The sequence below is a fragment of the Ostrea edulis genome, chromosome 5, assembly GCF_947568905.1.
Source record: "Ostrea edulis chromosome 5, xbOstEdul1.1, whole genome shotgun sequence".
NCBI lineage: Eukaryota > Metazoa > Mollusca > Bivalvia > Ostreida > Ostreidae > Ostrea > Ostrea edulis.
Window position 1 is genome coordinate 53,304,079 of NC_079168.1, and position 26,910 is coordinate 53,330,988.

The 26,910-nt window shown below is 34.8% G+C and overlaps 1 protein-coding gene across 3 annotated transcripts in view; it reads right to left on the bottom strand.

Moving 5' to 3' along the window:
• The window catches only part of LOC125649697 (cysteine-rich motor neuron 1 protein-like), a 48,009-nt gene extending 27,195 nt beyond the window's left edge, over window positions 1–20,814 (bottom strand). The window contains exons 1-3 of one of the 3 annotated variants that reach the window (XM_048877403.2): window positions 19,689–20,814; window positions 8,358–8,603; window positions 1,565–1,682 (exon numbers count right to left, since the gene is read on the bottom strand). In XM_048877403.2, coding sequence (XP_048733360.2) covers window positions 1,565–1,682; window positions 8,358–8,603; window positions 19,689–20,043 — 719 coding nt within the window. In that variant the 5' untranslated portion in view covers window positions 20,044–20,814. Of the gene's footprint in view, window positions 1–1,564; window positions 1,683–8,357; window positions 8,604–9,090; window positions 9,134–19,688 lie in introns of those variants that run through there. The other 2 variants (XM_048877404.2, XM_056164830.1) reach the window with 2 other exon arrangements.
• Between the last annotated feature and the right edge of the window lie 6,096 nt (window positions 20,815–26,910).

Genomic DNA, 26,910 nt, shown 5'->3' on the forward strand with positions numbered 1-26,910 from the left:
CTTAAGTCTATTCTTTATGGTCTAAATTAAGGCCAGGCTTTGACAGCCAAGTTATTTTTTTTTTCACTCACATACCCAATGAAGTCAATCCACATACATGTATCAAAGGCGGAATTCATTATCAGTAAATTAGGTTTGATTCACCAGGTTTCCACAATTTTTTAAAATTACCTACATAGCCAATTGTGCCAAACATTAATTTAACATTAAATGAATTTTAACTTTATATTAATATTAAATTTATTTAAACATTGAATTAATGTTAAGTTCATGTTAAATTAGCATTAATGTTAAATTAACGCGAACTTAACATTAAAAATTTCACGTTAAAGTAATGTATAAGCTTGACTGATGTTAAATTAACGTTAAATTTTTAACAATGAGTTAACGTAATGGCACACTGCCTGGGTATAAGATAAGCAATATTTTCTGTTACTTCTATTAATAGCATATAAATTGCTCACTAATATAAATCAAAATTCTCATTTTAAAAATTCATCGACATTGACACAGTAAAAAGTACAATAGACAAAAGCAATCAAACTTAAAAATGTTTATCCTACTGAGCTTTGAGTACATAGCCTTTGGCAAGCAATTGTCTTGCAATCCCAAACTTCACACATCATCTTAGACATGCATTTAAATGTCCATCTTGCAGACTTCCAAGCTACATGCACACTCTCAGTCCACTGAACTTTCATAATCTTGGGATGCCTCTCAAGATTTTCAAATCTTGACTTAAAATATACATGAATATACCACAAATACATAATTTAGTGTAAAACTGCACAGTGTATTCAACTCATGAACCCCATTGGGCTAATACCCTACAAATTTGTATTGACTCTTCTCTTAAATTTAGAATTTATCAATGAAAAATGACCTAATAAATTTTCTCCATTCAAATAACTGCTTCACAAGACTCCAGTCGACAAGTGGTCTTGCTCTCTTTGGAGGAGTGTCAAGGCTCACCCAGACAAAAACCCTAGCCACATATTTGTGTACAATCCTCCAACTTAATTATAAACTTTGTTATTGAACTTCAACAACCTATTTTTGTGAAGTCTGCACCCTTATATCAACATTTCATCATAAGGAATAAAAGGTTAAATGGCACAAGACCTTGACAAAAAAAGCTTATTAAAGAAAATTTCATTTTCAAGTTTGAATATCCTTCTTAAGGGTTTTGACACCAATAAGCTGGGGCCAAAATAGCTGGATGAGCATATTTAAAACTCATTTTTAAAAATTGTTTATATTAGGGTTGAGGTTTTTTGACAGAGCAATGGCAAATTGGTGCCCAGTTCAGAATTTATTAATGCAAATTTATAGCAAAGAAAGAATTTTATTCTCTATAATCTTATGAACTGTAGTGACTTAAAACTTCAAGGTTAACCAATGTCATGTGAAATTCCTTATACTTATAATCTAAAATTATGACCACCATGAAATGTCACAAATGCTAAATTTTGATAGCAATACCAGACAACTTTCAAACAGCCTTGGGCCAAAGGAATCTAGTGGTCACGGTGGGAGAGGCTGAAAAGATAAAACAAACACCTACCCTGGAGGCTGAAGACAGCAACCATCTTTGCTTTGAATACTGGGCAACAAGTGACTGTCAGCTGGACAATCTGGCCGGAAGTCCTGAATCCAGGGACACACTACAGATTGGCATTTCTCTGAAAGAACATATGATGAACATCATCATTAAAGGATTTTTGTGGTTTCATTTATTTGTTTATAATGATCATATGTCCCCATAAGCATAAATTACACAGATATCTCTCTCTCTCTCTCTCTCTCTCTCTCTCTCTCTCTCTCTCTCTCTCTCTGAGTCTCTCTCTTCACTTAGTACATTATTTTGATGTCAATGAAAAATATGAAAACCTCAATGACAGGATTTGATAAAAGACATTGCCTGCATTTATACAATTTTACATATAATTTACAAAATAACTATGTGAACAGAATGATTTTTCTAAGGACCATCTTGCACTTATTTAAAGTACATGTACAATTATTGGATATTTCTCATTTTAATCAATAGGACATCCTTGTTCTTACTTTTTGCACAAAATTTGTTGACATCAGCAAATAATGCTGCACTGTTCCACTAAATACCTTTGCCAAGAACAACCATTGAAATACAAGTACTGATAAATCGGTATGCAACACACAAAAACTTGTGTGACTGACCTTATAATAAAGGTCAACTGTTACCATTAGGGATACACAAAAATGGTCATTAGATGACATTCCTGATAAAACACACCAGCTATGACAAGCAAATCACATCTGTAAGGCTGGGACATTGCACCGTGTTAATAGGACATCCCCCCTTAGCCAAGGATCATGCACATTCCAATAGCTTGTAGCACAGTCCTTGTTTATGGAGAATTTGCACCTTTTTGTCATTTTCTATATTGCCTCTCCTAATTAATGCATTATTGTAGTGCATATCTCGCATATCATTTACAGAGAACTATAATATTTCTTGCATCTTCAACAACTTCTTTTTCTTGGATTCCAGAAGACGATGGTGATAATGTAACAATGTTGATTAATGAGGATGGTAATTTTGTACAGATTTGAACAACTCTAACACTGCCGCAATATACGTTCATTATTAATAGGTACATTTGTACCATCACTGAACTTGCAGTAAATTAGCAACTTGAATTGTAGATGAGAGATAAGATTGGGTTTTTTCCCCCAGCTAGCTTAAGAACCCAACATATTTTATCCAATGGCAATTACCATGAAATTATTTTTTCATTTAATATTATATCAAGTTATATGATGTTGTTCTATGAGTGAATAGACACAACAACAATGGATGGAGTCATTAAACCAATACCATGCAATCTTGATCCTTGTTCATAAAAGTTTTTCTAAAATATGTCGTAAGGATAATTCTAAATCAACTTGTCAACTGACAGTTTTTAAAAGATTTCATCAAAATTTAGATAAGAAATTTAATTCTTAATGCATGGATGGAGTTGAGATCTGAAAAGTGCTGCTTCGGGGCAATGCTCGTTACTTCAGTCTTTAATGACTCTTCCAAAATACAATTTTTTCTCTCTCCAAAACTGAAGAAAACTAAATTTATGTTTTTATAAGTAAAATGAATACAATCTATGATTACTGTATGCAATGTAATTTATTTCCATTATTTCTCAATAAAGTCCAAAACAGTGAGGATTAAATCTATATAGTCTGAAGTTATATGTAGGGGGGAACAACACATTTCAGCTTTTGATCATCACCAAATATTAACAAGTCCCTAATTTTTTTTTTAAGGAATTATAATTTGTTCTTATTACAATTAAACTAAGCTAAAAAGATCACATTTTTCAAAAGATTCAATTAGCATCTCTAAATAATATATAATGATAATTTCCTCTTTTGTTGCAGTTATGAAACAATTTATGTTGAAGTTCAGATTTTGTTCCATTTAATTTGTAAAAAAAAAAACACACTAAAAAGTCCCACAAAAATACGACAACAGATAAATGATTTTGTAGTGTTCGCACAATCTTTGGATGTACCAGTCTACAGGACCCAGCAATGAACCTAAGAGAGGGTCTCTTACCAGTCTACAGGACCCAGCAATGAACCTAAGAGAGGGTCTCTTACCAGTCTACAGGACCCAGCAATGAACCTAAGAGAGGGTACCAGTCTGCAGGACCCAGCAATGAACCTAAGAGAGGGTCTCTTACCAGTCTACAGGACCCAGCAATGAACCTAAGAGAGGGTCTCTTACCAGTCTACAGGACCCAGCAATGAACCTAAGAGAGGGTCTCTTACCAGTCTACAGGACCCAGTAATGAACCTAAGAGAGGGTACCAGTCTGCAGGACCCAGCAATGAACCTAAGAGAGGGTCTCTTACCAGTCTACAGGACCCAGCAATGAACCTAAGAGAGGGTACCAGTCTACAGGACCAAGCAATGAACCTAAGAGAGGGTCTCTTACCAGTCTACAGGACCCAGCAATGAACCTAAGAGAGGGTCTCTTACCAGTCTACAGGACCCAGCAATGAACCTAAGAGAGGGTCTCTTACCAGTCTACAGGACCCAGCAATGAACCTAAGAGAGGGTACCAGTCTACAGAACCCAGCAATGAACCTAAGAGAGGGTCTCTCTTTCGGCCTGCCAGTCTTCTACATTGGTTGCCCATATATCTGCCTAATGTGACAGAGGTTATGCATCATAATTACTGGCTTGACAACTACGTAAAACTTTACGTCTTCACGTGGCTATTTTCACACATAATCCATGCAATATCAAGTAATCTGCCCCTGCATACAACTGCATGATGCATATATTGAAAGTGTTGCATGGCTGCCTGGTCTTATATAACTTGTTTCTTATTAATGAGCTTGTAGGTAATTAATAATTACAATGCATTAATACATAGTCCATTATGGTTGATATTTAATGACAACTCTTATGGAATACACATTTCTTAAACAATTATAGTTCTTATTACAGTGGTTTCCACATATCAATAAAATACATCACATATCTAACACATCGGTGATTACATTTTCTACCTTTTTCAGTGAATTCTATATATGATATTACCATAATTCTCAAACTTTTGGCATACAGTTTAGGGTCAAACCATTAGTTAAAGGGCTTTTCAAACCCAGAAAGAATGGCAGTTAATACAACCTTCTTCTCTATTTGAAAGTTAAGAAATTCAATCTTTTAACTGTTGTTAGTCTCCATTTGACATCCGAGACAGGAAGACAGTGGTTGGGGACATTCAAAACCAAATGAAACATTAGCCAAATAAACATGTGGGCAGTGGAAAGGATTTCACAAGGATAAAATCTACATACTTTTAACTGTGTGGGCAGTTGATGACTGCATTCAATTTACATATATCTGTACACAAAACAAGTTCTACGTTCTTGTGAAAAATTAGTCGGCATGGGATTTAAGTACAATGACATATACATCTGCTTCCATAAATGAAAAGATCATATTTTTTTTCACTCCTAAGTCGTAATTTGAAAAAAGCTGATGTCACATCAACTGGGGCACTTTGTAAATCATTCCTGTGGCATCAAAACAACAAGAAACCTTCATTTTTGATAACAAAAAAAAAAGGTCAGTAATTCGACCAATTTCTCTTTTTGAATGACAATATCTTTTTTGTTATAAGCCTCCCTAAAAACTAAGTACTTAAAATTCATAAATAGCTTTTTTTTTTTTACATTCATAAATAATTTTGTTTTGAAAATACACATTAGTCAGAAATTAATTTACTTGTTCTGGCATACATTTGACAAGGAATCTCCATAAATCAAAGCTTAAGAGATACAGTGTCAGAATCCCTGTACCCGACAACAACTGAATAACTTAACCTTGTGCACATTTATTATGTATCATATAGACCCATTTTTACTAGGTTTTTACTTTTTTTGCATAAACATCTCATTCACAGCTAAAAGTTAGCAACATATTTCTCTAAATAGAACAAGAGAAGACATCTTTATGCTAATGAGCTGCTAACATCATCTTGACACTACATAGATTTCCACTGGAGATCAGATGTCAACTAGCTGTGTCAAATTTGTTAAATGGAAAAGCTAAAAATGCATCTACGGGTTTATGATGCTAATATAATGAGAACTTCCTAAAAATTCATATAAAATAAATCACCATTTCCTGGCATTAATGGAATCTTCCCTAATTGTTCTTTGTCTGTAAATGAACACATCAATGGTTCTGCCTTTGATGAGGAAGATAAAATTTTGGATCTGCATGAGGCTCCATAATTCAAGCACAAAGTCTCTGTCATTAGAAGAACAGAAGACACTGCTCCTCTATCAGATCAGGTGCCCTCACCATATTGAGATCAATGCAGTTATCAACACTGACTAATGAAAAAGAGATGTCATGCTTAAGGGACCCATTGAAAGAAATGGATAATTTTTCAATAAATCACAGAACTTTATTGTCCATGGTGGTTCCCCTACAATACCTTGAGCAAAAACTATAGAATGACCACCAAGTGCACTGGCAGCTATTTGTTGCTAGTGTAATGAATATAAATCACAGTCATGACTGAAACCTTCTGAAATTAAATTTTACAACAGGTAAAGAATCACTTTATGTAAATCCACTGTCCACTCGGGCGGGTGACTGACCACACATTCTAAGACCAGCAATGGTCATTATAGATCTACGAAATAAACCAGAATTAGCCCATGGGTTTTATCAGTCACCTGAATAACATGCAACACTTCTTCAATGGACAGCTTAATCAAACAATGTATTAATTATTTTTAAATAATAAAAATAACTTGTCCTTAGCTCTTTCTTTCAATGTCCAAGAGAAATGCAAATTTCAAAATTCATGCACTAATTTTTATCATATGATCGCCTGTTCATGAAGCCTCAGAAACTAATGCACTATAATTTATGAATTCCATAATTTTCATCTTTATGTTCTTCATAATACAGCATGCTGTCACAATGCATCAGAATAATGAGGCTGATTTTACTAAATGACTTGTATCTTCACTTTTTTTTATCTTAATTTAGCTCTGCTCAGGAGCCTGAACTCATGATGCAGGGGTAAGGAGTTTCACAATTTGGTGAAGGATTGCATCCACTTCATAATCATGTATTAAATATTTATTGACAATACAGAAAGGTAAAGAAGACAATTTTTGAAGATTAAATGGATTTTAACTATCATACCTCTTTGGGACCTTAAATCTACGTTTAAACTTCTGGCCAGGTATATGGGATTTTACAATTTTGGTAGAGGGCTACATGATTTTCATAATCTAAATCATGCATATATATTATTTCTTCACAATACACAGAAGTAAAGAAGAAGATATCTAAATGTTAAATGCAGTTTCATTACATATAATAACCATTTGGTCCCTACTGTACAGTCTGAACCCCTAGACCTGGTGTAATGATTGAATTCCACAATTCTGGTTAAGGGTTCCATGCATATGGTTTGTATAAAGTTTTCTTCAAGCTGTGCAGGGTGAAGATTTCTAAAGAATTAATGCACTTTCACTATATGAAGCCCCATCCTTACACCATCCTGAACCCCAGAGTGGCCCAGGGACCAAGGATTTCACTACTAAAGGCATTCTTGCTTATTTAATAACTATTATACACACAGTTTGTCTGCTAAATTCCCAAGTAAAGAAGACTTTAAAAGATAACATTTTCACTATATGAACCATAAAACCCCACCCTAGCACAAGAAGCCCTTACCCAAGGGCCATGGATTCTACAATTTTGGTAAAGGCTAATCTCTTAATCTATGTAATCAGTTTGGTTGCTTGGTGTCCTGGAGTAAAGAATATGATTCTTTAAGAAATAATGCAATTCACTTTATGAACCATTAAACCCCACCCTAGCACCAGACCCCCTAATCCAGGGGTAGGGAATTTCATAATTTTGGCAGAGGAATCCTTGCTCATCCGATGACTATACACAATGTCTCCGAGTAAAGAAGACTTTTAAGGATGGGATCTTTCTTTAAGGTTTTGACTCCACCCCTCAGGCTCCAGTGACCATGAAATTTACAGTTTTAGTTTTTCTTTCCCAAAAGATCTGTCATATCAAATTTAATGAAAAATGGCCATTTACTTTCATAGAAGTTGATTATGTTCAAATGTTAATGCACTACGGACAACGTCTGACAACTACCAACCGCAATAGGTCACTTGAGTCACTCAGGTGACCTGTAAATAAAATTTTGAGAAAATTTTTCATCTAATGCTAAGTTTCCTATGACTGAAAGATTTTAAAAGTTTCCAGTCTTCTATAGTGAAAATTAAGGTTCATTTATACATCACACTTGAAAAATGTTCCTATGAAATTACATCATTAATCATAGTAATATACAATATACCTTTTTTATCAACACTGAAGTTCTACATTCCTTTGTCAGAAAATATGTCCAACAAAGTCAATTTAACCTCTTCTGTTGACTTGAAAATAAACATGAAAAAATTCCTTCTAGCAATGGAAAAGTCATACATGTTAAAAAAAATGAAGTGGGTCATAAATCTTTTGGCCCCATAGGTGCCACACATGTCTGATGTTATTTACTTCCATCATGGCCTTACATGGGGTCAGTTAAACATTACTGTCCAGTGTCCAATGGCCAGTTATAATTCCTTGTGAAATGCTTGGTTTTGTTACCACTGCCCTCTAATACATTTCTAATTCAGGACCCTAAATGTATAAGGAGTACCTAAATGTCAATCCACTATCTTGTCACATCTTTTGTATGTAAATCTTCCGTCTCTCTATCACAACTAATTCGCAAAATTCAAATCCTGTCAGTATCTGATAAAGTATTCACTGACCTGATGGTTTGCAGACATATTGGTCACAGCATGACCCTGGATGACCCTCTGCAGACTGATGTAGCACACTCTCAAATCCTGGAGCACAAGATGTCTTCTTGCAGTAGTTTTTGTTGCACACACATTTATAGCTCACTCTGCAGCAGCTGTCTTGACTTGAGACCTGAACAAGCGTGGAGTCCAACGGACACTTCCTTTTAATTGCAATGTCACATTTCACTCTCTCACATTTCTTTGGAATGATTTCTGAAATTTTTTAAAATCAGCATTGTTAATATCAACCTGACTTACATTCTGCTAATATGTTGTCTTCATTGTCAGAGACTGAATTTCAAATACAAACGTCTTCTAAACATGTCTTCTGTTATAAATCACTTAAAGATTATTTTTTATCTCTGCATACGCATTGTAAGAAAGAACCTCTTAAAATAGAGTGAAGAGCCCCAAATCTATCCTTCTTATAATAGTCATCAGAGCTAAGGGACCAACCATCACTTTTCTGGCAAGAAGGAGAGGGGGGAAATGCAAGTTGGTATGTGCAACATTTCATTATTACAATTTGAAATTGAACATATAATAACAAATCCTAAAATTCAAAAACCCTTAAATCCATGGCTACCTGTTTTGAAACATCATTTGAATCATGAAAAATGACTGCAATATTTCTTAACCATGGCAATAAACACCATGCAATAAATGCTATTAAAAGCCCATCAAGTCAAGAATTTCATACTTTTGGTACTCATCATGACTATCCACAAAGGTTGTCTGCTAAATGCCCCTATTAAAGTAAATAAGAATATTTATTATAGATTGTATCATAATCTAAGCTTTATAACCCCACCTCTGAGGCCCCAGGGATGCAGTGACCTTGAAATTCACTATAGTAATACCTAATATCCCAAAAATGATTCATACCAAAATTGATGGAAAACGGCCTTATTAAGTACTTTCAGAGAATATTTTCAGAATCAGTTAATTTTTCAGCTAAAATTTCACAAGCTGAATTGGAGCTGAGAATATCCTGAGAATCAGCAGGTTTATCCCATCAACACCTAACCTAATTACGACATTGCAATAATCACTTTTGAATCTTCCAAATAAGATTAATTTAAATCCTAAGTTGATATGAAAGAGACTGTCACATATAAAAGCAGGAATTTGTCATGTTTTATTCTCTTTTTATAACATTGATATTAATTACATGTAGAAGAATATAAGCAAACTACCAGTTCTGAAAACTATACATGTACATACATGGATCAAGGACAATTGTGTCTTAATTGTCTGACTAATTCTTAAACCATTTCATAAAGCACTGATGCAGATGAAGAATACATGCTGTAATTTGTTTTCCAGAATTATTTTGGGATGATGAAAAGAATTCAAAATGTCTAAAAAAAATTAGAAAGAACAAACTATCTTATGTCCAGTTCACTGCATTCTTCAACATACAGATGCCATTTCAAATCAAAATACATACATAATATGACATAATATTTTATGATACAGTCAGTGTAAAAAGAAATTATCTAATGCTCCATCATATAAAAAATAGACCTATACTCATTCCATAACCAAATTTTATGCAGAGGACTCATATCACATTAGATGCTTTATATGCCAAGAAAAAGATGATGACATATCAATTTAAACTTGCACAAAATGTTCTCACTTCATCTGTTTACATTACAATACCCTCTTCTACAGGTGGGTCACGGAAACATTTATGATTAAATAAAACATCCCTTGTGTTTAAGTTTTGGTCTGTGTGCTGTGCATTCAAGCTGATAGTAAAACCACAATGTTAGTTGTGCATGCACTCACTGTCATCACTAATCTATTCATGGATTTAAATTATCTTAATTGCAGTATTTCTGCATGGGAAAAACTGGATTCTACCAAAGGAAAATGATGCATTTCTAGTACATTTTTAATGACTCCAAAATTCATGTTCAATAAAAATCATAAGCTAAATTCAAGATGTAAACTTACATATTTAACTGAAAGAGCAAAATAATTTTCATTATTGAAGTATGAGCCTATTAACAAATACACAAGAACATAAAATTCAGGTGTAATTTTTGAGATTTGAGTATTTTTTTCCCCAAACTTTACTTCCATATGTCAGAAAAATATACATTCTATTTTCTTCTATAATTTTTTAACCATTTTCCCAATTGCTAAAATGTTTTTCATTCATTTCATTCAAAAACATTGAGTGACTAAAACTCCTGTTCATGCCTGTCATTCTCATATAAAAGTGTTCTTATAATTCATTCCATGCTCATCTCAAATTATAACAAAATTCTAATTGATAGTATTGCATGCTTAGGTTTATGTATTGTAATGATCGAAGTTGATAATTATCCCCCCTCCCCATTATTTTGGCTGTATACCAACATCGTGATGTCAATAAAAATTAATAATATATTTCTCTGCTATGATATGGTATAAGATTTGTATAGAATGCAATAAGATTTGAATGCTAAGTGATGAGAAACTGGAAATTGAATGCTGTGGCATTATATTGCTTAACATATGAATCTTCGCAACTGAGGAGTTTGACAACGCCCTAGCTTGCATTCATTTCATTTCAATATTCTACTGATTTATGTGATGAAAACTGCAACACAATAAGTCAAGCATGATAAATAAATTGTTAATCCTAAACACATTAATATTATGTTTGAACTTAGATTTACGATTGCCTTAATTAGCTATCATACAGTGGGGTCATGCAGATGTTGTTGGTATACGTAAATCCTACCTAGAATTTTTTTTTATGACAGCTAGCAGCCAGATTCAGATGCAAATAATTTAATTTTAATTTGATTTCTTCACTAAATGACTTGATCAGACATTTACTTGAGATGGTGTTAAGTTGGGCCATATAATGACATTCTAGGAATGACATCACAATACAAACTAGCCGTTTCCAATTTGTTGCTCTGCATCATATATAAAATTCAAATTTTCTTTATAATTATTCATCAAATGCATCTATACATTAAATTTCTAATCATTTAATATTGTATCTTTTATAAACTGTCACATAAAGCAGGAATTTGTCATGATTTATCCTCTTTTCATAACATTGATATTAATCACATGTAGAAGAATAAGCAAATTCCCAGTTCTAAAAAAATATACATGATTATAAATGCACAAAGTGCCTCCACCAACTTTATATCATATAAGATGAGTAGAAATCATTATCGTTCCTTAAAAATTTTAGAAATCAAAAACTTCAGTAAAGACAATTGTTTATATTCAAATAACCCTTGATATTGTTTAATAGCATGTTATTTTATCATATACTTTCATTTTTGTGCAGGCCGGGATTGAAAATACTAGCAGCTGGGAGTCACTTATAATCACAATATGGTATTTTCAGCGTTATTGATTGTGACATCACAGTGGAAAACATCGAAAAGTGATGCACTTAAACGCTCATAACAAAACCAAGCGCAGTCAACATCATGACTGTATGTAACTACTAAGGTAAACTACAATAGAAAATGTAAATATAGAAAATGTCTTTTCAGTTTTTGAAAGTATATGATATATACCTTGAGCTTCTTTCAACATGCTCCATTCAGTGAGGAGGCTCAAAGTATTTATAATCTAAACTGAAAGACATTTCTTAATTAATATCCTGTATATCATGTTCTCCATAACCAGTTTGTGTAGTGGAGTCAGTGAAAGTTAATTTGTTGGACTTAATAACTCTAAATAATGGGATGCTGAGCCCATTGGGCCTATAATTAGACCAGCTGTTATTGATAGCTCATCCTCTGTATTGATTATGTTATAACAACAGTACACAATTAACATTTTTTTCAGAAAAACATAACACAAGTGATACCTTTTGTTACAAATGTACAATTTGGACAATGACTGAAAATGTTAAGTCATTTCACTTCTATTCTGTTCATCATGTTCACAATCCCGTGCGGATCCAGGTTAGAATAGGTCCTCAGTACCATCATTCAATCATCATGTTCATGCAGTAAATTATCTATCTTTTATACTAAAAAAAACTAATATGTAAAATATTTCATGCATACTTTTTAAGCATTGACCTAACATGTCATTTAATCAAATTTAACAAATAATTATCCCTCTGTGCTGAAAATGCATGTATTATGCAATGAGATTCCATGGTATAAAGTGTGCTATAGTATGTTATGGTGTATGCTATAAAAAAAATCTGGGAAAAGTTTTAGATACTAATATGTATCATCAGAACTAAACTTAGCTTAAAATATTATAATTCATTTTATGGGACCATTCTATAAGGCTCAAACCCTATACAAGTGCATACATAATTCTTTAACATTTATTGAACCAGCTTAAGTTATCAAATAATCTTCTGACATTTGTTGATCTTGGGAATACCTACCACCAGCCCTTTAATAGAAAATTCTTTCCCCCAAAGCTATTTAAGTTTGCTTAATTAGACACATAACTGTAATGTGATCAGAAAATCGCTTATCATCCCATCAAGTGGGTAATATCATATAGCAATGATATTTTCTATATATTCTGTCAGCGCCAAATATTTGAGCCATATCATATTAATAATAAACATTTTTGTGTTGTCAGACAGTAATTGTATTTACACATTTTTGAGTATTAATTGAAAAAGAAATTAATTTAAAAGCCTGAGGAAAAAGAACAAAATGTCAATTTCTTTTGGTGGGACTCTGTTCTGTCCAATCACTAGCTATCAGAGATAAAAAATAGATACAACACAGGCTGTCTTGCACTCTGTGGTCAAACGTGCAATAATCCACAGATCAAAACATCCATCTCCTTACAATACATAGCCATTATCATCAGGAATCAGACAAAATTCTAGTCAACACCTCACCCAAACAGGCGGCTAATGATGACTGAAGGAACAGTCTAGCACTGCCAAAAATTTCTGCTAACTTGTGAAATGACCCAGACCAGTACATGAAAATGAGAAGGCAAGGAGCATCGCCCATCTAAAGTCCAAGATGGCATTATATTTCCTGGTGCATGCAATTACTGTCTAAGAAAAGATCGAAGTCAAGTTTCATTATCACATTTAGCACTGTGCAGAAAATAATTTGCCAGGTTTTTAATGGGAATGAGAACTTTAAAAATTCATTGCAGCTCAATGAGCATGCAACTTAAAAACCCACAACTTTCAAGTTGTCTGCTTTCTAAACATTATGCTGAGGTCAAGGTAATATATCGATTAAAGTTTCAACAGTTTGTTGTGGGTATATATATAACAGAGACCGAAGTTTGATCAAGCTTCAGTGTCCTCATGTGTCATGTAATTCAAATATTTGTCCCCAAATCACTAGATTGGCTTTCTGTCACAATGTTAGAAGATATGTTCAATTAAGGTGCTCCACCACTATCAGATAAAGTGACCTAAACATATTTCTAATGACATTTGGACAAATAGATAAGTGAAGAATCTAAATGCAGTGACATAACTTTCCATTTCATCACTTAATCAGGATCACTATTAAGGACAGCCTGCTTTCTGCTGAATCTTTTGTTTGCTTGAACCTATCCGGTTGTCCGGTCCAATCTCCGGCTCTTTAGATAAGCCATATGTCTACTAAACTGCAGACTGTATTTAGGAAAACAAAGCAGAAAAGTGTATCATATGGTACAAGTAAGATGCACTTTAAAACAACTGAAGAATGTTCAGCATAAACCCCACTGTTCAATCAATGAACCAGTAGAAGGTGTCCGACGACAAGACATGAAAGATAAATACCAGTATGTATTGTATTCAGGAGATGTCAGTTATACTAAATTTGAAATATTCAGTATGTTATTTCATTGAAATTGTATTTTCATAATCCCCCCCCCCCCCCCCCAAATTACTCGAACATCCGATCAGGAAATTTCCTTTCCGAACATAGCTTTTCTTTAAAAATCCTCAGTTGGTTACTTTCATGGAGTTTACATGTACACACAAATTCAAGAACTTAGACTTTACAATTCTACTAACTTTGTTACAACTGACTTCAACCACATGGCCACATTATTGTAAATAGTTAGGATATTACACATGGTGCCGTTGACCATCCCTGGACTTCAGGTGAAAATTCTGCCTCAGCATGGGGCAAAAGAATCTGGGTTGTGTGTCTTTGAGGGCAAAGGTAATTTAAGGAGGGAGGAAAATGTAGTAGTTAGGAACTGCATGGATATCGGCCTGGATGGCTCAGTGGTTAAAGCACCTGACTAGTAATGCAGGGATCCCAGGTTCAATTGACGGTTCTGCAGCCATAATTTTTCTCCTTTCCAATATTACATAATCAATAGACCTGATGAATACACTTTTCACTCTCAATTTTAACTAAGAAAATTTGTCCTCATAATACAAAATATTCTTGAATTTTAAAAAGTTTAAAAATAAAAGTGACATGATACATTTTTTAATATTCTTTCCAAAACTGATCTTGGACCTCAAATATATTAATATGCCAATATCAAATCTTGCTCCCTATGCAGGAGGACCATGTTCTGAGGATTCCAAACCACAACAGATCTGGGTCAATAAAATAGGTCCCTTCACCAGCCAAATTGGCATTAGAAAGACACAAGTTTCTCATATGTCTCTACTAAATGAGTCTAATTACCAAGTCCCTAACATGGATCAAACTTTTGTTGGAGATTCTAACTATAGACCAATCTTACTAGGGGCCCTCCCTATCTGGTGTAAACTTTCACAATATTGCATCTAGAAATGAATTAAACTACGTTGCTTTTGGTCCATGGGATTTGGATGTTGACCTGGTAACAGTGTTTGGAGTAGGGTAAAGTTTTTGGATTTGGTCACATATTTCCAGTTAATAACTTATGATAGGCCTATAATATGGACCAAACTATTTATATCTATGTCATAATTACCAAACTTTCTTGGGATGCTGAGTGTGACCTATACTGTCTGAATAATTGTCATAAAATAGGATATTTGGATTAAGTTATTTCCGAAACATTGACACTTCAGTTATAACATTCTTAGAATTTTGACACTATCTGTAAACTGTATGATTAGTTGTTAAGTGGGCTGTCACTGAATATTGGGATAGACATCCCCAAATCTAAGAATGCTAAACGGAAGTATCAGGACTCTTAACTCAGGAATTTAGACTCGACCTGAACCAAACTTGCATGGAAGTTACTTCGTATTAACCATAAACCATACTAAACATTGGATGCTGAATATGATCTTTTTCAATGGTTAAATGATTGAAATGACCATCATTTTAGAGTAGGTTAATATTTTTGAAATTGATCTCATTCCTACATAACCTTGATAAAATTAGCACAAAAGTTGCATCTACCTAGGAATGACAACCTGTCAATTGCTTGCTTCAGATGATGGTTGTGACCTAATATCTTATGGGTAATGACCAGTTTAAAGTGTTTTGAGCAGCTTCAAGTTTTTTATGAAACCTACCTAGATAAAACTCATGACCTATAGAATGACAGCCTTATGTGTTAACCCACTGCTCTAAACTAAGAGGTTTAACAAAGAATATATGTTTGATACTTATTTCAATGCATTTGTGTTTTAATAGGAAGTCAGTCATAATAATATGTGTTATTCCTCCTTAAACTTTACACTCATAAGCTATCCCAGACTTTGTTGAGGTCGAGCTAAAAATTAATCTCTTTCTCAATCAATCAACAATTATCAATTACCTCCCTTATTATCGATAAGACATGGATGTGATCATCTAATAAAAGATATAAGAACATGCAACATATCTAATGCTTCTTCTCATACAGAAAACCTCATCTTTCTATGTATCATGATGTAGTTACATGAAATATAATAACAAATACCAAAAACTATAGTTTTTAACTTGTGACTAAAATTTAATCAAAGCGAGGAGGGGAATGAATTTCAAATCTGTCGAATGCTAAAGTATGAGGAAAGAGCATGACAGAGATAGGACCAATTATCATGATAAATGTAATATCACAAACTCTGGAGATAGGGGGGCAAATCAGAGATTGAAAATCTTCAAATAGCTTGCCTCTGCATATTACACCAGACAAGGGATTCACTTTGAGAATGAACATGCTCTACTGTACAGTGTTGATAGAGATCATCACAGAGCAAAAGCATTCTTGACCCTGGCTTGTAATGTCTGCTCTTGCTATCATCTATTCTAGAAAAACTGGAATTTCCTTTTAGATAAGATGGAAAAAAACTGCACTCCCCCTTTTCATCTTTAGTCTGATAAATTATCATTCTGACTTTGATAGTATATGTTTTACTAAATAAATTTTGAGTACTAGACAGCAATATGATAAGAAATGAGTTCTTAAAAAATTGTCAACTCTCTCTAACATTTATCTATATGCACATTTTGGTATATGAAGTGAACATAACCTTCTATTCTTTCTAGTTTGTAGGATCTCAGCTGACGAAAAAGCTTGGAATTATTCAATCATACAATACACGAAGACATCTCACAACTCTTGTCCTTTTTCTTCCACATTATACATTGATGTATGCCCTAGTCACTTTTGACTAATTTCATAGTTTCAAGGATTTATATATTCAAAAGATTTTTTATGTTCTCAATAATACAGTTTAATTTTCAATATAACTCTACATCACACAATTGGATTATGCTACTCTTAAATGATTTGTAATTACCTTTAATACTTACAAGGAGAAAAGATTATCAATTTTAAAAATAATACAATAATCCACGTATTAAAGTAAAATCCATTTTAACTTCATTGGCAAAGTCAACTGGTTATTTTCTGAACAATCTACTTTGACATTTACTAAAGTATAAATGTCAGACCATCACAACTCAGGGGAAAATGTTACTGTAAATAAACTAATGATAATCTCTTCAAAATTCACTTGTAATGAGGAAATAACCTAACACCATAAACATCTGTATATCACTCCTTCATGATTATGTGACCTTTAATGCTTCAGGTCAAGGTCATTCAAAACCACCATGATTTTGACAGAAAAGAAAATCAATAGTGGTATTATAGGTAGAACAGCTAGTCCATAGAATAGAAGGGATGTGTACACATATTTATCCAGTTTAGATCATTACATTCACAGACTAACACATTTTCCAAACAATTGGAAGACTTTAATAATGAAGCAGATCACCCATAATGGAGGACTAACCTGACAGGATGCTTGTAATTACAATAAGGTGAATGTTCCAAGATACTGGATCCCAAATTGTATTAACCTGGCTCTAAAGAGTATGTCAATATTTGATGTCGCATAGCCTTTGGAGAATGATGAAACACATGCATATATAGGACACAAGATATGTATGGAAGAGGGCCAAAAAATAAAACGTAGAATGTGTCTCTGTTTTTATAACTGTTTACCTACATATTTTACTCATTTTTATAAAACTGCCTTAAACCAACATTTGTAGGTGGACAAATTCAAGAGTTATGTTTGGATTCAGTCCATAAAGAGGAAAAGGCACAAGAGACACTAAAACTGTATTCAAAAAGAAAAAAACCCACAGATTTCCTTAAGTCTTTTAGGTGTATTATGTTTGAAATCCATCTTGATGAAAGAATTTTATATCTACACACAACAACAAGCCCTCAGCCTGACCCATTGATCTGATATAGAACAAATTTATGATGAAAACTTTTACATTCCATTTACAGAGCTCTTTCAAAATACATTAGCTATCCCTTTTACCAGCCCCAAAAACTACAGTATTAACATAATCAGCTGTCAAGAAGCTGAAATATCTTTCAGATATATAAATAAACATCAGAGTCATTTAATCCCCCGATTTCACCACTGATAATTCAGTGATGTGTTCAACATTTAATAACCTCCTCTGCTTCTGTTTACTGGCATTTCAGCAAATGAGGCATTAAAATATTTGTTCTCTTGTCTGGAGGAAATATTGACCTCAATCACCTTTATTTCATTACATCTAAAAATTCTACAGCCGGGTCTTAAAATAAACTCCACAAGGCCTGTACATGTGTTCAGTTGTGGCATGTCATGGCAATATTTTTTTCCTGTTTCTTCAACAATGTAGCATAAATCATATGTCAAAATTTGATACTCACTCAGCAAGTTACTGCAATTGCAAGATTTTTTTCACTGACTGTTAATAATGTGGCATTTTGATTACTTAGAATTAAAACCATGATCACATATGCTTTAATCCCAAAATTGTGGATACATATGGATGAACTATAAACTTTGTCAGTTCAAGGTTCTTCAGTTAACTTTAAAGGAATTTTCAAAGACAAGGCCTGCTTAACTTTAGAGGATGACTACCATCCTCAAATAAAATGTGCACTTAGTATCAAAATTTGATTAATTTGTATTTATATATATTGATGTTTAACTTCAACAATTTACTTTGTTAAATTTCAAGGAGGTATAAGTAAATATACAATTTATATAATACAGATATCTAATAATCACACAAGATTTTGTGAAGTAATTAAAAAAAAAAAAAAAACAGGTAAAAGAATATATCATGCAATAAATTCAAATCAAAAGTATAAAATGACAAATTGCGATGAAGCTTCTTGACAGCTTATTGCCCAACAATATGGTCAGGCAGGTGGATAAAATATGTGTATGGGCAGCATTAAAGTTGGGCACTGCCTGAGAAAAGAAAACTACTGAGAGAGATATGACCAAAATTCCTATTGAAATAAAAATCTAAAAACCTTTCAAGGAGGACGAACACTTGAAAAGATTATGGGCCAAGGCTAGGAGATCCTCTCTACACATGGCATATTAAGCATATAGTTGGGTTTTTCTCCCATTCCGACAGTGCAACTTGACAAATGCCTTCACAATAGTAAAATAATGCAGTTCTATCATCAGGTATTGGTGTTTGTTTCTTTAATTAGCTGGGTATTGGTGACAATACACAAGTAATCATGCATCTGCTACGAGAGCATTATCACCACATGCATGTGTGCAGGTTTTACTGATGAACTATCTCCTAGATAATAATGCATCGTTTCTGCTGCACATAAAAACAATAGATGTATATTTCACGCTCGCTGCAAGAAAATGCATTAGGCATTCCAATCGTAAATCCCTTTGCCCAACACTACGCTCTATGAGGAAAAAGTGACACCCAATTGCTATAAATCGAAAGTAGTGCAGTGAGTAACATTAAACGCTATCTCGCGATAAGAATTTTGCTTTTTTCCAAGTAAAGCCTTGGCCGTTAACTTTTTATACAACAGTTTATCAGGGGTTACGTTTTAAAGGTCCCAAAACATCTATTTTATCAATTTGTACAGTACAACAAATAAGTCAATATTGAATGTGCGACCTACCTCTGCAGACCCCCTTTTCGCTGCCTGTGATCGGGTCCCCGACCTCGGAAGTCAAGGCACACTCCAGTCCATCTCCACATTTACCCAGGATTTCAAATGGTCCCCCACATGTTTCATTGATGTCTTTACCACACACTTGGCAGCATCCGCACACATCCAGAATCGTGCCCCGGGGACAGTCAGTAGGGGGGTCAGGGCACGCGCTTAGGTTACACGGGGTACACTTTAACGCGTCAACACCTGCATGACTTATGCACATCACAAAAAGAATGAGAGACAGCGCCAACACGTGTTTCACAATTCCAATCACAAGCAGACGACAGTCACCAGCACCCCTTCGCGGCGAAGAGCGCATCCCGACTCTTCATTTAGGAACCTTTGAATTACAGAGAAAATCTCCTACTTCTAACTTCCTCTATCCGGCTGACAACACAAAAAATAAACGATCCACGTAATAAAGCAAAACGGTCATTCTGTCGTCAATTAACATCACCGACTGAATTTGAGTCCACCTACCACCAAAACAAAATACTGTCTGCTCAGTGTTATCATGTGTTGACTTCCGCCAAAACGGCCCAAGCAACGCCAGTAGGCGGGACTACCTGCAACAGGTGCAAATCAAGGTAACGCGGCTGACCAATCAGCGATCAAGGGCCCTTCTTTTTGATATGCGTAGTTACTCATTCATTGCTTTTTTTTCATTCATAAAATTTCGCGTATGAGTAGGCTGTGTCTTCATTCGGAAAATTTACTATAATGGTAATTTAAATAGGATCAAATTGTTGTAATATCAAAATAATGGCGAGTTATGCAAACGTGCTGATAATTACAGATTTACGCCGGTGTTGAGAGAGAGAGAGAGAGAGAGAGAGAGAGAGAGATTTCTAATGCACATCCCATGCATATCGATGAAAGTTAATCTTCTGATTTATAGGTATGCATGAATTTGCTGCCAAAACAATAAGAACTAATGCAAAGGAAGATGCCTTTCTTGTCAATACAGAAAGCGGCAACACCCAAAGCCATTGTGAAAGACGCAGTAGTCCTTTTGGTAAGTAATCATGAAGAATGCGAAAGAAAAAATAATTAAAGAGGGAAAACAGGTGGTTTCCAATGTTAAATGTAATGAACAGTTTCTTTCGGTTTCATCGGCGTATACAACAGAAAGGGAACAATATTTACAGTTGTTCTTAAAACAATTTATTTCTTGTGAGCAAGCTAGTTACAGATTATACTCAGTCGAAGAGTGCATGAATCACGGTTGCAATAGAGGAGTGCAAACTTCGATAACAACTCCTTTATCAAGTTCCTACGTATAAACTACGAGAACTGGAAATTGAAAATTATAATTTTAATACTCCGCTAAAAGCAAGTGGAACTATACAACCACACACGAAAAATGGTTGTAAAACATAAACATATATACAGTACTAGTACCTCCCTACCCAATAAAAGAGAGAGAGAGAGGGGGGGAGGTGGCGGTGACCCTTTAAAACTCAAATCAATAGGAGTAATCTAGTTGTTATATATGGTCAACCTGCCAATGAAGTTTGATGTCTATCAGGTAAAGAATTCTTACATCTATTAGCCGGAAAACATATTGTTTGAATAGTAGAAAGTTCTGTGACCTTTGACCCGAAAATCAATAGACGTCACCTACTAGCCATGACCAACCTGTCCGTGAATTTTGATCGATTATCTGAATTCTGGGTTGCAGAATTATTGTATGTATAGTAGAAAGCCTTGTAATATACAACCCCACATATAGCATAATCACCATGCCATACTATTGTTTACCTGTACTTTAATTGTATACATGTATACCATAAGACGTATCGCATGTCTTGAGCAATAAAGAATAATAATATAACCTAAAAATTAATAGGGGTCATCTACTAATCATGACCAATCTACCGACAAAATATAGGATATTATATATATATATACATAATTGTAAGTGTCATAATCATGTATGTTGTTTGTTATGCTCGAAAGAGCCCTGATCTGGAATAAATAAATAAATATATATATATATATATATATATATATATATATAGTGAGAGAGACAGGGGGGGGGGGGGGGGGGGGGGGGGGGGCAAACAGAAAGGTTTTACATTAGTAAAACATGTACAAAGAAAGTCTAACATTTAATCTATACTGATAAAAAAAGAAGAAAGAATTAAAAACCACAAAAAAGCCACATAGTAGTAAGTTTTCGCTGAATCTTTATAACTAATTTTTCCTACTTTTTTGTTGTTTTGTTTTTTGTCTAGAATGAATCGCCTGGTGACTTCTTGATAACACTAATTGGTACTGGATAGATATCCTATAGAATTTAAGGACAATAAAACATGTCTAACTAACTCTTGTAAATTCCCAATATCAGGCTTTCGATATTTGATTGCGTTGTCTTTGAATATGACCGAATTTTGAGAAATGCCGTGCCCGAATGAGGCTCAACGCAATTCCAGGACGACTGAAAGCATTACAGTTTGCAGTTGCAAGAAATTCCAAGGTTGCACAAAGCACCATATGTCGCATTTGAAGCAGATGATCGTCACAGAGCAGGTAGACCACGCGTGACGTCAGGAGCACAGGGTCGTCAACGATTCACAACAGCGTCATCTACAGCATCTGGGATTCAAAGAATATCAAATCAGTTTCTTTGCAATCGACTACGGGATGCTGGGATTAGAGCGCGCAGACCTGTCCATGGTATTGCTCTGACTCTGCAACATTGCCAAGACCGACTTCACTGGTCTCAGGCTCATAGAGTATGGCCGCAGCAATGCTGGTGGACAGTTTAGTTCAGCGATTAATCTCGATTTTTACTGCAGAGGCCTAATGGAGAGGCGTTTTGCGCAAAATTGCAGTCAGTAGGCTGACCGGTTTGGAAGGGGCACTAGTGTTAAGATGTGGTCAGCAATATATACTATACAGACAGGACAGCATCGGTTCACATACAGGGTACTTTGACAGCTCAACGGTATATTGATGAAGTTATACAGCCACACGTGGTTCCAATCTTGCAGCATCCCGGGGCGGTATTCCAACATGACAATGCCACACCACATACTGCTCGTCTAACACATGAAGTTCTGCAAAGACACAATATCCAGGTTATTCCTTGGCCTTCCAAATAACCGGGTTAAAACCCTATCGAACATGCATGGGACGAACTGGATAGACGCAGAAACCAAAGACAATCACAGCTTCAGACCCTGCAACAACTGGCCCAATCTCTGCACTTAGAGTGGAACAAAATCTCTAGACATTTTTAGAGACTTAATTACGTCCATGTGAAGGCGTTGTCAGACAGTCATTGGTGCTCATGGGGGAACACTAGGTATTGAACTTAGGTGACCTTGAACTTTTGATGACTGTAATTATCATTGGTGGTTGTGATACTTTGATTATTAACCTATCCTTCACTTCATTTGTGCTATCAATGAAAGTTCAATTATTAAGTATTTCTCATGTCTTAAAATAAATATGTGAAATTGTACGATGTGTTACTTTTTCTTTTGATAGTATACAAACGTACATACACTACAAGTTACATGTTTTTGGGGGTGGGTGGGGGTGGGGCTTGCTAATCAATGTGTTTAAATCAAAACAATCATTAGCAAGCCAAAAATAATGAACATGTAATTTGTAGTGTATTTACATGTACGTGTGTAGATTTAGTGCTAGCTTTTTGTACATAATGTCAGACTTTTCCGCTTGTCCTGAGGAAGGGATGGGTCGTACGGAAAATCTGACAATCAAATTGTTTGTGTTATTGGTCATTATATGTTTCACCTTGCATCGACTTTCCGACACATTTCGATATCGGGTGTTGTTGAAACCTAGCGGATGGGGGTTTAACAGAAACACCGAGAAAGGGCCTACGTGTGTTCTGACGTTGATTGATAAGCACCACGAATTAACTTTATATAAAATTGTGTCTGATCATTAGTTAATAAACATGTACATGTATATAGCTTGGTATGATATATCTTAAATACAAATGATACACATGTACTAGACTGCCACAGAAAAAGGTGTGTTTGTGAAACACTGATGCCCCCGGATTACAACAAAGTGGAACTGTAAGACATTGTATTTTCTTTTTATTTCCAAAAACTAGGTCAATGTCACAAGGTCAACAAATCTGGTATCCTTGGACAGGTCTTCTCACAAAAAATACTCATGCTTAATATTATATAAAACAGTACCTCTTATGACTTGAAAGATGTGACTTATATTCGGATTTTCTAAAAGTAGGTAAAAGGTCAATGTAAAAGCCACAAGGCAAAAGATTTTGGTGTCAATGGAAAGGTCATTGCACAAGAAATACAAACCAAATATGAAAGTTCTACCTCTTATGGTGACGATAACGAACAGTGATCAATCTCATAACTCCTATAAGCAATACTAAATAGAGAGTTCGACAAACACGGACCCCTGGATATACCAGAGGTGAGATCAGGTGCCTGTCGACCGGTCATACCCGCCGTGAGCCCTATATCTTGATCAGGTAAACGGAGTTATCCGTAGTCAAAATCAGAGTACCAAGAACGGCCTAACAATGGGTATGAAACATGTCAGACAGCGCTTGACCCAATGATAGGTTGTATTGGCAAACTAGATCGTTATAACGACCATAGAATTTGCGAAATGCTGATTTTAAACGAGACTATTGGAACCCCTGCACCATCAATTTATTTGTCAGAAGCCTGTTTCGATTTAGAAACTGACCATACGCAGAACAAGCTCTTACGTATCGAATCAGTTCAGAGATATGTAAACACCATATGCAGTTGATAATGGAATATTGCTACATAAATATGGGAAGTTAACGATGGAGAAGTTGAAATCATCCCGTTTGTCATAAAGTTGAGTTGTTAGTTTGCCGTTAATATCTACTTTCAATGAAATATATAAGTATGAAGCAGAAGTGGACGACTTTGTGGTGTCTTATTTCGAGTTCACTGGGATATATTGAATTGATTCAAGAATGCAAATTATTATCGTTAATAGATAATACATCGTCGATATATCTAAATGTCGAATTGAAGGCCACAGAAGTTTTTGAATAAATTCTGCTTCATAGGAATACAAAAAACATGTCAGCTGACAAAGGAGCACAATTCGTGCCCATGGAGATTCCAACAGACTGTTGGAAGACCTGACTACCAAAGACCAAGAAGATAGTGTCAATGAAGAACTCCAGCATATTGTTTTTAATTTCAACTTCAGAGTACTTGTGCGTGTAAAAGACACGACCAAGGTTAAAGTTTTTTTGGGGAAAAAAACTAGGTCAAAGGTCAGTGTCAAGGTAAACAAATCTTGTATCGTTAGAAATGTACCTCTTACTTACGATTTGAAAGACAATAGATAAATTTCTATAGTCGTATTTTTAATTTGATATAAAACGGAGGTTAGCGTAATACATTTCCGCTTGCTGAAAAGGCCTCGAGAATATGCGACGAAGCAGATCGCACACGATTCGTCGACTAGCGGCGAAAGTATCGTCCCAAAATGTCCTGGATTTTTTTAACGGTGCAGCTATCCCATAAACGAGTCCCTCGTCACAAAGAACTACCCGATAGAGTGAAAACGCTTCAACCGCAAGAAAGGTCTAAAAAGACTATATATATATATATATATTCGATGATAATACATTGTTTCACGGTTACTACCAGTAATTAAATGCAAAGGCGACATTTACTTCAACGTTGGAATAGATATTTATCAGTAAAAAAAAAAAAAGCAAAGTATGTATTAAATGAATATTATATAGGCTAAATAGTTATGTCCTTTAATCTAGCACTGTTTCAAATTCTAAGGTATAGTAGATGGACGAAGAACCCTCCATAAATATCGACAGGCTTCGCAACCGACACAAAAATGACATTTAAGAAATGATCCACATTATTCTAAACATGTAGTTTACAACCAGACTAGGAGAATGGTGGGGTCAAATCAATATGAAGTTATAAAATCTCTACCAAATTTCAAATGTATCTTAGGGAATTCGAAAAAGTCCCATTATTCGCGCAAAATATTTCATATCGTCGGCCCGATTCATGATTTAGTGTACTGTTGAAATTCCGAGTGACCTGTATATAAATACAACACCGGCAAATTTTCCCCCATTCACTTCAAGTTGCAGAAATGGGATAATTGGTATTCGTTTTCAAAATCCCAAGAAACCTAGATAAAATGTGATAATCAGCGCAAGCTTCCGAATTCTACGTTGAAAGTGTTCGTTAGAAAGTGCTGTCTGCAAGAAAGGTTTTCCGGGTACAAAGAAGCACCACAAAGAGGACATAATTTGCATTATCGTTGACCTTGCATCCAGTCAGGACTACTAGTATCCTAACTGTTCTATTCTGTCATATTCCCCTCGATAGAAAATTTAAATACATTAACTAGACAGAGATGCCGACTTTATCTGCAAAAAGATTAACATAGTTTTGTATTTCGTTCCACACCGCTATAGAATAAACACCTCCTCTTGTACTCGGTGACAAAACCGTTATCTCTTCCAAAGCCAGATTGAATGCTAATTGCATTCAACACAATCAGATAAGTTGTTTGCCTCTAATCATATTCTTATCCCCTGCAAATTGTCAGAACAGTCGTATTGACATGTAATACCGAGATAACCATCTTTCTAACCAATTTCTGCGCAATCACAATTCTTGTTAGAACATTTAACTAACGAAAATCTGAAGGATTTAACATTTTTCCTTTCGACATTCTAGAATCAGATGTATAAAATGTCGCAATCTTTGACATCACAATTTGACAAAACAAATTTTAAGGAGCAAAGAGACATCTGTGTTAAATATTTCGAATTGTTGTACAAAATTGGTACCGATCAAAATCGAGACCTCTACATTGCAGTAACATTTTATTAAGTGACGGTGAGCTAGTTCATTTCACTATACAAGCGCCGAGCTGAATGTTAGAACAATTAGTTATACTCTCAGTTTATCAATCTTCCATTTACTGGGTGGCCCAGTTGCTTACATATGCACAGATACGCATTCGAAGGCTTCAAGGCATTTAGCATGCGACTTTTACGACTTTACGCTTGTGGAATAAGCAATGAAAACTGACATAAAATTATTGCTAATTGAGGCTTAATTTGATATCCGGAGTGATAGATCCCATCCGTGACTTGGATTTTAGACATCTCCCATTCCATGGACACTTTCACCGTATATCTAGA